The sequence below is a fragment of the Scylla paramamosain genome, chromosome 19 (assembly GCF_035594125.1).
Source record: "Scylla paramamosain isolate STU-SP2022 chromosome 19, ASM3559412v1, whole genome shotgun sequence".
In the NCBI taxonomy this organism is placed as follows: Eukaryota; Metazoa; Arthropoda; class Malacostraca; order Decapoda; family Portunidae; genus Scylla; species Scylla paramamosain.
The window spans coordinates 6,409,617-6,423,114 of NC_087169.1; the positions used below are offsets into that span (position 1 = coordinate 6,409,617).

Consider the following 13,498-nt stretch of genomic DNA (forward strand, 5'->3'; position numbering starts at 1 on the left):
CAAGTCTGTTCTCAAACTAGCCAAAAACTCCTTCATTAACAGAAAATGTCAAAACCTATAAAGATCTAACTCCCCTCGTGATTTCTGGCATCTAGCCAAAAATATCTCTAATAACTTTGCTTCTTCTTCTTTCCCTCCTCTACTTCAACCAGATGGCACCACTGCTATCACATCTATTTCTAAAGCTGAAGTCTTTGCTCAAACCTTTGCTAAAAACACTACCTTGGACGATTCTGAGCTTGTTCCTCCCTCTCCTCCATGATTACTTCATGCCACGTATTAAAATTCTTCGCAATGATGTTTTCCATGCCCTCGCTGGCCTAAACCCTCGGAAGGCTTATGGACCTGATGGGGTCACTCTTATTGTTCTCCGAAACTGTGCCTCTGTGCTTGCACCTTGCCTAGTCAAACTCTTTCAGCTCTGTTTGTTAACATCTACCTTTCCTTCTTGCTGGAAGTTTGCCTACATTCAACCTGTTCCTAAAAAGGGTGATCCCTGTTCCTAAAAAAGGTGATCTAATCCCACAAACTACCGTCGTATTGCTTTAATTTCCTGCCTATCTAAAGTTTTTAATCTATCCTCAACAGGAAGATTCTTAAACGTCTATCACTTTACAACCTTCTATCTGATCGCCAGTATGGGTTCCGTCAAGGCCGCTCTACTGGTGATCTTCTGGCTTTCCTTACTGAGCCTTGGTCATCCTCTTTTAGAGATTTTGGTGAAACTATTGCTGTTGCCTTGGACATATCAAAAGCTTTTGATAGAGTCTAGCAGAAAGCTTTGATTTCCAAACTACCCTCCTACGGTTTCTATCCTTCTCTCTGTAACTTCATCTCAAGTTTCCTTTCTGACCGTTCTATTGCTGCTGTGGTAGACGGTCACTGTTCTTTTCGTAAATCTATTAACAGTGATTTTCCTCAGGGTTCTGTCATGTCACCGACTCTCTTATTATTATTCATTAATGATCTTCTAAACCAAACTTCTTGTCCTATCCACTCCTACGCTGATGATACCACCCTGCACTTTTCCACGTCTTTTCATAGATGTCCAACCCTTCAGGAAGTAAACATATCACGCAGGGAAGCCACAGAACGCTTGAATTCTGATCTTTGTAAAATTTCTGATTGGGGCAGAGCAAACTTAGTATTGTTCAATGCCTCAAAAACTCAATTCCTCCATCTATCAACTCGACACAACCTTCCAGACAACTATCCCCTCTTCTTCAATGACACTCAACTCTCTTCCTCTTCTACACTGAACATCCTCGGTCTGTCCTTTACTTATAATCTGAACTGGAAAATTCACATCTCATCTCTAGCTAAAACAGCTTCTATGAAGTTAGGTGTTTTGAGACGTCTGCGCCAGTTTTTCTCACCCCCTCCCAGCTGCTAACTCTGTACAAGGGCCTTATCCGTCCATATATGGAGTATGCTTCACATGTCTGGGAGGGTTCCACTCATACTGCTCTTCTAGACAGGGTGGTTTCAAAAGCTTTACGTCCCATGAACTCCTCTCCTCTAACTGACTGTCTTCAGCCTCTCTCTCACCGGCGCAATGTTGCATATCTAGCTGTCTTCTACCGCTACTTTCATGCTAAGAGCCCTCCTTCCGCGGCCTCGCTGCACACGATTTTCTTCTTTCTCTCATCCCTATTCTGTCCACCTCTCTAACGCAAGAGTTAACCAGTATTCTCAATCATTCATCCCTTTCTCTGGTAAACTCTGAAACTTCCTGCCTGCTTCTGTATTTTTTTATTGGATTTTTGTTGCCCTTGGCCAGTGTCCTTCCTACATTCTTCTTTCTCTCACCCCTATTCTGTCCACCTCTCTAACGCAAGAGTTAACCAGTATTCTCAATCATTCATCCCTTTCTCTGGTAAACTCTGAAACTTCCTGCCTGCTTCTGTATTTTTTTATTGGATTTTTGTTGCCCTTGGCCAATGTCTTTCCTACATAAAAAAAAAAAATAAATAAATAAAATAAAATATATATATATATATATATATATATATATATATATATATATATATATATATATATATATATATATATATATATATATATATATATATATATATATATATGTATATATATATATATATTTTTTTTTTATGTAGGAATAACATTGGCCAAGGGCAACAGAAATCCAATAAAAAAATAAGCCCACTGAAATGCCAGTACCATAAAAGGGTCAAAGCAGTAGTCAAAAATAGATGAATAATTGTCTTGAAACCTCCCTCTTAAAGGAATATATATATATATATATATATATATATATATATATATATATATATATATATATATATATATATATATATATATATATATATATATATATATATATAAAAGAGTCAAAGCAGTAGTCAAAAATTCACGAATAATTGTCTTGAAACCTTCCTCTTGAAGGAATTCAAGTCACAGGAAGGTAAAAATACAGAAGCAGGCAGGGAGTTTCAGAGTTTACCAGAGAAAAGGATGAATGATTGAGAATACTGGTTAACTCTTGCGTTAGAGAGGTGGACAGAATATGGGTGAGAGAAAGAAGAAAATCGTGTGCAGCGAGGCCGCGGAAGGAGGGCAGTTAGCATGAAAATAGTGGTAGAAGACAGCTACATATGCAACATTGCGGCGGTGAGAGAGAGGCTGAAGACAGTCAGTTAGAGGAGAGGAGTTGATGAGACGAAAAGCTTTTGATACCACCCTGTCTAGAAGAGCAGTATGAATGGAACACCCCCAGACATGTGAAGCATACTCCATATATGGACGGATAAGGCCCTTGTACAGAGTTAGCAGCTGGGGGGGGGGTGAGAAAAACTGGCGCAGACGTCTCAAAACACCTAACTTCATAGAAGCAGTTTTATCTAGAGATGAGATGTGAAGTTTCCAGTTCAGATTATAAGTAAAGGACAGACTGAGGATGTTCATTGTAGAAGAGGGGGGCAGTTGAGTGTCATTGAAGAAGAGGGGATAGTTGTCTGGAAGGTTGTGTCGAGTTGATAGATGGAGGAAATGAGTTTTTGAGGCATTGAACAATACCAAGTTTGCTCTGCCCCAATAAGAAATTTTACGAAGATCAGAAGTCAAGCGTTCTGTGGCTTCCCTGCGTGATATGTTTACTTCCTGAAGGGTTGGACGTCTATGAAGAGGCGTGGAAAAGTGCAGGGTGGTATCATCAGCGTAGGAGTGGATAGGACAAGAAGTTTGGTTTAGAAGATCATTAATGAATAATTAGAAGAGAGTGGGTGGCAGGACAGAACCCTGAGGAAAACCACTGTTAATTAATTTACGAGAAGAACAGTGACCGTCTACCACAGCAGCAATAGAACGGTCAGAAAGGAAACTTGAGATGAAGTTACAGAGAGAAGGATAGAAACCGTAGGAGGGTAGTTTGGAAATCAAAGCTTTGTGCCAGACTCTATCAAAAGCTTTTGATATGTCCAAGGCAATAGCAATAGTTTCACCAAAATCTCTAAAAGAGAATGACCAAGACTCAGTAAGGAAAGCCAGTAGATCACCAGTAGAGCGGCCTTGACTTAACCCACACTGGCGATCATATAGAAGGTTGTAAAGTGATAGACGTTTAAGAATCTTCCTGTTGAGGATATTTTAAAAACTTTAGATAGGCAGGAAATTAAAGCAATACGACGGTAGTTTGTGGGATTAGATCACCTTTTTTAGGAACAGGGATCACCCTTTTTAGGAACAAGTTGAATGTAGGCAAACTTCCAGCAAGAAGGAAAGGTAGATGTTGACAGACAGAGCTGAAAGAGTTTGACTAGGCAAGGTGCAAGCACGGAGGCACAGTTTCGGAGAACAATAAGTGTGACCCCATCAGGTCCATAAGCCTTCCGAGAGTTTAGGCCAGCGAGGGCATGGAAAACATCATTGCGAAGAATTTTAATACGTAGCATGAAGTAATCATGGAGGAGAGGGAGGAACAAGCCCAGAATCGTCCAAGGTAGGGTTTTTAGCAAAGGTGTGAGCAAAGAGTTCAGCTTTAGAAATAGATGTGATAGCAGTGGTGCCATCTGGTTGAATTAGAGGAGGGAAAGAAGAATAAGCAAAGTTATTGGAGATATTTTTGGCTAGATGCCAGAAATCACGAGGGGATTTAGATCTTTAAAGGTTTTGACGTTTTCTGTTAATGAATGAGTTTTTGGCTAGTTGGAGAACAGACTTGGCATGGTTCCGAGCAGAAATATAAAGTGTATGAGTTTCTGGTGATGGAAGGCTTAAGTACCTTTTGTGGGCCACATCTCTATCATGTATAGCACGAGAACAAGCTGCGTTAAACCAAGGTTTAGAAGGTTTAGGACGAGAAAAAGAGTGAGGAATGTACGCCTCCATGCCAGACACTATTTCCTCTGTCATGCGCTCAGCACACAAAGACGGGTCCCTGACACAGAAGCAGTAGTCATTCCAAGGAAAATCAGCAAAATACCTCCTCAGGTCGCCCCAACTAGCAGAAGCAAAACGCCAGAGGCACCTTCGCTTAGGAGGATCCTGAGTAGGGATTGGGGCGATAGGACACGATAAAGATATGAGATTGTGATCGGAGGAGCCCAACGGAGAAGAAAGGGTGACACCATAAGCAGAAGGATTAGAGGTCAGGAAAAGGTTATGAATGTTGGGCCTATCTCCAAGACGGTCAGGAATACGAGTAGGGTGTTGCAACAATTGCTCTAGGTTATGGAGGATAGCAAAGTTGTAAGCTAGTTCACCAGGATAGTCAGTGAAGGGAGAGGAAAGCCAAAGCTGGTGGTGAACATTGAAGTTTCCAAGAATGGAGATCTCTGCAAACGGGAAGAGGGTCAGAATGTGCTCCACTTTGGAAGTTAAGTAGTCAAAGAATTTCTTATAGTCAGAGGAGTTAGGTGAGAGGTATACTGCACAGATTTAGTATGGGAGTGACTCTGTAGTCGTAGCCAGATGGTGGAAAACACGGAAGATTCAAGAGCGTGGGGAGGAGAGCAGGTTAAGCCATTGCGCACATAAACGCAACATCCAGCTTTGGATCGAAAATGAGAATAGAAAAAGTAGGAGGGAACAGAAAAGGGGCTAATGTCAGTTGCCTCAGACACCTGAGTTTCAGTGAGGAAAAGGAGATGAGGTTTAGAAGAGGAGAGGTGGTTTTCTACAGATTGAAAATTAGATCTTAGACCGCGAATGTTGCAGAAGTTAATGAAGAAAAAAGTTGAGGGGGTGTCAAGACACTTAGGATCGTCGACAGAAAGGCAGTCCGACGTGGGGATATTTATGGTCCCCTCCACAGATGGGGACTCCGAGGCTGGTGTAGGAGTCGCCATGATGATTTTGAAATTTTTGAGTGAAGGGTGTGTGTGTTTTTAGGTGCTTCTAATTTTGTGTGGAGGAAGAGAATTGTCTTTAGAGGGCAGGCTGTGACTGTCCCCTTCTGTTGTGAGACACAAAGGGAAACTTTCAGTGAGACCACAGCTCGGTTTAATGATAAGTTTACAGCACCCCCTGAACAGTTCTTTAGACCTCACTGGGAGTAATTATCGTTTCGGCAGGTGTCTACTGCCTCCTCCTATATATATATATATATATATATATATATATATATATATATATATATATATATATATATATATATATATATATATATATATATATATATATATATATATATATATATATATATATATATATATATATATATATATATATATATATATATATATATATATATATATATATATATATATATATATATATATATATATATATATATATATATATATATATATATGGCCGGTGCCTATCCTACATGAAAAACAAGAGCAATAATAATAATAATAATAATAATAATAATAATAATAATAATAATAATAATAATAATGATAATAATAATAATGATAATAGTAATAATAATAATAATAATAATAATAATAATAATAATAATAATAATAATAATAATAATATTTTATATATATATATATATATATATATATATATATATATATATATATATATATATATATATATATATATATATATATATATATATATATATATATATATATATATATATATATATATATATATATATATATATATATATATATATATATATATATATATATATATATATATATATATATATATATATATATATATATATATATATATATATATATATATATATATATATATATATATATATATATATATATATATATATATATATATATATATATATATATATATATATATATATATATATATATATGGCCGGTGCCTATCCTACATGAAAAACAAGAGCAATAATAATAATAATAATAATAATAATAATAATAATAATAATAATAATAATAATAATAATGATAATAATAATAATGATAATAGTAATAATAATAATAATAATAATAATAATAATAATAATAATAATAATAATAATAATATTTTATATATATATATATATATATATATATATATATATATATATATATATATATATATATATATATATGTATATATGTATATATATATATATATACATATATACATATATACATATATATATATATATATATATATATATATATATATATATATATATATATATATATATATATATATATATATATATATATATATATATATATATATATATATATATATATATACATATATATATATATATATATATATATATATATATATATATATATATATATATATATATATATATATATATATATATATATACATATATATATATATATATATATATATATATATATATATATATATATATATATATATATATATATATATATATATATATATTTTTTTTTTTTTTTATGTAGGAAGGATACTGGCCAAGGGCAACAAAAATCTAATAAAAAAAATGCCCACTGAAATGCCAGTCCCTAAAAGGGTCAAAGCAGTGGTCAAAAATTGGTGGATAAGTGTCTTGAAACCTCCCTCTTGAAGGAATTCAAGTCATAGGAAGGTGGAAATACAGAAGCAGGCAAGGAGTTCCAGAGTTTACCAGAGAAAGGGATGAATGATTGAGAATACTGGTTAACTCTTGCGTTAGAGAGGTGGACAGAATAGGAGTGAGAGAAAGAAGAAAGTCTTGTGCAGCGAGGCCGCGGAAGGAGGGGAGGCATGCAGTTAGCAAGATCAGAAGAGCAGTTAGCATGAAAATAGCGGTAGAAGACAGCTAGAGATGCAACATTGCGGCGGTGAGAGAGAGGCTGAAGACAGTCAGTTAGAGGAGAGGAGTTGATGAGACGAAAAGCTTTTGATTCCACCCTGTCTAGAACAGCAGTATGAGTGGAACCCCCCCAGACATGTGAAGCATACTCCATACATGGACGGATAAGGCCCTTGTACAGAGTTAGCAGCTGCGGGGGTGAGAAAAACTGGCGGAGACGTCTCAGAACACCTAACTTCATGGAAGCTGTTTTAGCTAGAGATGAGATGTGAAGTTTCCAGTTCAGATTATAAGTAAAGGACAGACCGAGGATGTTCAGTGTAGAAGAGGGGGATAGTTGAGTGTCATTGAAGAAGAGGGGATAGTTGTCTGGAAGATTGTGTCGAGTTGATAGATGGAGGAATTGAGTTTTTGAGGCATTGAACAATACCAAGTTTGCTCTGCCCCAATCAGAAATTTTAGAAAGATCAGAAGTCAGGCGTTCTGTGGCTTCCCTGCGTGATATGTTTACCTCCTGAAGGGTTGGACGTCTATGAAAAGACGTGGAAAAGTGCAGGGTGGTATCATCAGCATAGGAGTGGATAGGACAAGAAGTTTGTTTTAGAAGATCATTAATGAATAATAAGAAGAGAGTGGGTGACAGGACAGAACCCTGAGGAACACCACTGTTAATAGATTTAGGAGAAGAACAGTGACCGTCTACCACAGCAGCAATAGAACGGTCAGAAAGGAAACTTGAGATGAAGTTACAGAGAGAAGGATAGAAACCGTAGGAGGGTAGTTTGGAAATCAAAGCTTTGTGCCAGACTCTATCAAAGGCTTTTGATATGTCCAAGGCAACAGCAAAAGTTTCACCAAAGTCTCTAAAAGAGGATGACCAAGACTCAGTAAGGAAAGCCAGAAGATCACCAGTCGAGCGGCCTTGACGGAACCCATACTGGCGATCAGATAGAAGGTTGTGAAGTGATAGATGTTTAAGAATCTTCCTGTTGAGGATAGATTCAAAAACTTTAGATAAGCAGGAAATTAAAGCAATAGGACGGTAGTTTGAGGGATTAGAGCGGTCACCCTTTTTAGGAACAGGTTGAATGTAGGCAAACTTCCAGCAAGAAGGAAAGGTAGATGTTGACAGACAGAGCTGAAAGAGTTTGACTAGGCAAGGTGCAAGCACGGAGGCACAGTTTCGGAGAACAATAGGAGGGACCCCATCAGGTCCATAAGCCTTCTGAGGGTTTAGGCCAGCGAGGGCATGGAAAACATCATTACGAAGAATTTTAATACGAGGCATGAAGTAGTCAGAGGGTGGAGGAGAGGGAGGAACAAGCCCAGAATCGTCCAAGGTAGAGTTTTTAGCAAAGGTTTGAGCAAAGAGTTCAGCTTTAGAAATAGATGTGATAGCAGTGGTGCCATCTGGTTGAAGTAGAGGAGGGAAAGAAGAAGAAGCAAAGTTATTGGAGATATTTTTGGCTAGATGCCAGAAATCACGAGGGGAGTTAGATCTTGAAAGGTTTTGACATTTTCTGTTAATGAAGGAGTTTTTGGCTAGTTGGAGAACAGACTTGGCATGGTTCCGGGCAGAAATATAAAGTGCATGAGATTCTGGTGAAGGAAGGCTTAAGTACCTTTTGTGGGCCACCTCTCTATCATGTATAGCACGAGAACAAGCTGTGTTAAACCAAGGTTTAGAAGGTTTAGGACGAGAAAAAGAGTGAGGAATGTACGCCTCCATGCCAGACACTATCACCTCTGTTATGCGCTCAGCACACAAAGACGGGTCTCTGACACGGAAGCAGTAGTCATTCCAAGGAAAATCAGCAAAATACCGCCTCAGGTCCCCCCAACTAGCAGAGGCAAAACGCCAGAGGCACCTTCGCTTAGGGGGATCCTGAGGAGGGATTGGAGTGATAGGACAAGATAAAGATATGAGATTGTGATCGGAGGAGCCCAACGGAGAAGAAAGGGTGACAGCATAAGCAGAAGGATTAGAGGTCAGGAAAAGGTCAAGAATGTTGGGCGTATCTCCAAGACGGTCAGGAATACGAGTAGGGTGTTGCACCAATTGCTCTAGGTCATGGAGGATAGCAAAGTTGTAGGCTAGTTCACCAGGATGGTCAGTGAAGGGAGAGGAAAGCCAAAGCTGGTGGTGAACATTGAAGTCTCCAAGAATGGAGATCTCTGCAAAAGGGAAGAGGGTCAGAATGTGCTCCACTTTGGAAGTTAAGTAGTCAAAGAATTTCTTATAGTCAGAGGAGTTAGGAGAGAGGTATACAGCACAGATAAATTTAGTATGAGAATGACTCTGTAGTCGTAGCCAGATGGTGGAAAACTCGGAAGATTCAAGAGCGTGGGCACGAGAGCAGGTTAAGTCATTGCGCACATAAACGCAGCATCCAGCTTTGGATCGAAAATGAGGATAGAGAAAGTAGGAGGGAACAGAAAAGGGGCTACTGTCAGTTGCCTCAGACACCTGAGTTTCAGTGAGGAAAAGAAGATGAGGTTTAGAAGAGGAGAGGTGGTGTTCTACAGATTGAAAATTAGATCTTAGACCGCGAATGTTGCAGAAGTTAATGAAGAAAAAGAAGAGGGGGGTGTCAAGACACTTAGGGTCGTCGACGGAAAGGCAGTCCGACCTGGGGACATTTATGGTCCCCTCCCCAGATGGGGACTCCGAGGCTGGTGTAGGAGTCGCCATGATTTTAAAATTTTTGGAGTGAAGGGTGTGTGTGTTATTAGGTGCTTGTAGTTTTGTGTGGAGGAAGAGAGTTGTCTTTAGAGGGCAGGCTGTGACTACCCCCTTGTGTTGTGAGACACAAAGGGAAACGTTCAGTGAGGTCACAGCTGGGTTTAATGATAAGTTCACAGCACCCCCTGAACAGTGCTTTAGACCTCACTGGGAGTAATTATCGTTTCGGCAGGTGTCTATATATATATATATATATATATATATATATATATATATATATATATATATATATATATATATATATATATATATATATATATATATATATATATATATATATATATATATATATATATATATATATATATATATATATATATATATATATATATATATATATATATATATATATATATATATATATATATATATATAAAATTATTATTATTATTATTATTGTTATTATTATTATTATTATTACTATTATCATTATTATTATTATTATTATTATTATTATTATTATTATTATTATTATTATTATTATTATTATTATTATTATTATTGTTTTTCATGTAGGATGGGCACCGGCTAAGGGCAACATAACAAAAATAGGATCCAAAGCTGTGGTCAGAAATTGAAGGATAAGTATCTAGAAACCTTCTTCTTGAAGGAATTCAAGTCATAGGAAGGTGGAAATACAGAAGCAGACAGGGAGTTCAAGGGTTTACCAAAGAAAGGGATGAATGACTGAAAATAGTAGTTAACTCTTGCATTAGAAAGGTGGACAAATAGGGGTGAGAGAAAGGAGAAAGTTTTATGGAGCGAGGCCGCGGGAGGGAGAGCGGCATGCACTTAGGAAGATCAGAAGAGGAGTTAGGATGAAAATAGTGGTAGGAGATAGCAAGAGATGCAACATTGCGGCGATGAGAAAGGGGCTGAAGACAGTCAGTTAGAGGGGAAGAGTTCAAGAGACGAAAAGCTTTTGATTACATCCTGTCTAGAAGAGCGGTTTGAGTGGAACCACTTCTTCCCGCAGACATGTGAAACATACTCTCTACATGGACGGATAAGGCCCCTGAACAGAGTTAGCAGATGAAGGGGTGACAAAAACTGGCGTAGGTGTCTTAGAACGTCTAACTTAATAGAAGCTAAGTTTAATATCTAAGGATGAGATGAAATGTGAGGCTTCCAGTTTAGATTATAAGCAAAGGACAGACAGAGCATGTTCAGTGTGGGAGAGGGGAACAGCTGAGTGTCGTTTAAGAAGAGGGGATAGTTATCTGGAAGGCCGTGTCGAGTTGATAGATGGAAAAATTGAGTTTTTGAGGCATTGAACAATGCTAAGTTTGCTCTGGCCCAGTCAGAAATTTTAGAGAGATCAGAAGTCAGGTGTTAATTCTATGTTAGACGTCTAGGTTAAACTTTTATGAAAAGACGCGGGAAAGTGTAGGGTGATATACGAGAAGAAAATTTGTTAGAAGATCGTTGTTAAATAACAGGAAGAGAGTGGGTGACAGGACAGAACCCTGAGCAACACCACTAATAGTTTTAGGAGAAGAAAAGTGACCGTGTACCACAACATCAATAGAACTGTCAGAAAGGAAACTTGAGAAAATGTTATAGAGAGAAGGATAGAATCTGTACGTGAGTACTTTTGAAATGAAAGCTTTGTGCCAGACTATCAAAAGCTTTTGATATGTTTACGGCAACAGCAAAAGTATATATACATATACGAGTATATATATATATATATATATATATATATATATATATATATATATATATATATATATATATATATATATATATATATATATATATATATATATATATATATATATATATATATATATATATATATATATATATATATATATATATATATATATATATATATATATATATATATATATATATATATATATATATATATATATATATATATATATATATATATATATATATATATATATATATATATATACGTGAAAATTCGCTTTGACAGTTGTGATGGTTCTGCAGATTTTATATATTTGTATTTTTTTTTTTTTTTGCCGTACCTAAGAGCAAGGATTATGTTATTGCTGCTCCTGTTGGTGATGTGGTTTCTTTTGTTGTAATCACTGTTATTGTCGATGTTATGTTTGCTTGCAATACTGATGATACTACCGTTATTTTTTTTCGGCCGCCTCACATCGTCGTCATGAACGTCAGCATACTCAACACTTTTGCTTTCATCGCCGATGTGAAGAATAATGGAGCGGCAAGTGGTGGTGGAATCTCCCCACATACCTAATACGAGTTGATCGTCAAAGGGAACGTTACTTGCTACTACCACAACGCCCACGTCAAATGATCTGCAGAATCAGATATTTACTGCAATTTTTTTGAAACTGTTTCCGCATTAATTTTAGTACAATTAATGCGAAGCTGTTTGGATGGACATAAAATTAAATAGTTATGTTCCTTATTTTTACATTACCAAAACTTCATCAAAGCCAAACATCTTGACCTATAGAACAACTCATTTGTTTTGTTTTATAATGCCTTTAATAGGATGCCCTGAAAAATTAAAAACAAAGAAGTGAAATAAACCTGCATATCGCAGAAAGTAGAGGCGAATGAGGTGTAGTGGTGAGGAGAACCAGGTGGCACCCGATGATGTGATCTATCATTGCTTCCACCAGGTTCCCCATTGGGTCCACTTGTAGACCTCTGCCAATAACGATCGTCAGCATCACCATCAAAAGTCCCATGTAACGCCGTGTGCCCTTTTTCCTTTTCATGATGAGGCTAAAACAATTATATATATATATATATATATATATATATATATATATATATATATATATATATATATATATATATATATATATATATATATATATATATATATATATATATATATATATATATATATATATATATATATATATATATATATATATATATATATATGGACGAATTTATTTTTCAGGAAAGTTTCATCAATTCACCGATATTATGAATCGTGAAGTTAACATAATATAATATATATTTAACTTTAAGAAATAGTTAATAACTTTGCCGAACAAACGATTCACTTAGGGTGATAAACCGTGCTTTTGTAGTATTCACTGAGCCAAGACAAGGATGGAAACACAGCTGGTAGTCTTGAATTTATTATATTAACTGTACAGCGTGACAGAAGCAGACGCGGAACGGACTGGTGACTGAGGAAAGAATCGCGGCGTGGCCGGTCGGTCAGGTCATCAACACAAATGCAAAGGCAATGACCACACTTCCCACGTGGTCCGGCCAGCAGCGTTAGGTCACAAGGCCGGATGCACCACGTGGGAGACTTGAGTGTGGGACAAGGGTTCGGTGTCCCGCCACTTGCATGGAATTAGAGCCGGGAATCCTTGGGGGAATTAGCAGGAGTGGCTGGCCTGAGAGACAAGGTCGCTACAGTACTCCCCCTCCCCCTCAACCCAGAGAAACATAGGTACAGGAGGCAAAGATGGAAAATAATGGGAGTTAAGAGGCCTGGAAATATTGTGGGCGGAGCACCGTCCTGCCGGAGGGTGTGGTAAAACCCTCCAAGTCGACGTGTTCCTTCTCCTGAATGGGTGCAGTGTCCTCCTCGCCAGGGT

At 36.9% G+C, this 13,498-nt stretch overlaps 1 protein-coding gene across 1 annotated transcript in view; it reads right to left on the bottom strand.

The window, feature by feature from the left end:
* Window positions 1–12,653, bottom strand: part of LOC135110048 (glutamate receptor ionotropic, delta-2-like) — a 153,508-nt gene extending 140,855 nt beyond the window's left edge. Inside the window, exons 1-2 of the mRNA XM_064022022.1 lie at window positions 12,462–12,653; window positions 11,927–12,223 (exon numbers count right to left, since the gene is read on the bottom strand). Of these exons, the coding sequence (XP_063878092.1) occupies window positions 11,927–12,223; window positions 12,462–12,652 (488 nt within the window). The 5' untranslated portion in view covers window position 12,653. The remainder of the gene's footprint in view (window positions 1–11,926; window positions 12,224–12,461) is intronic.
* Window positions 12,654–13,498: the final 845 nt, after the last annotated feature.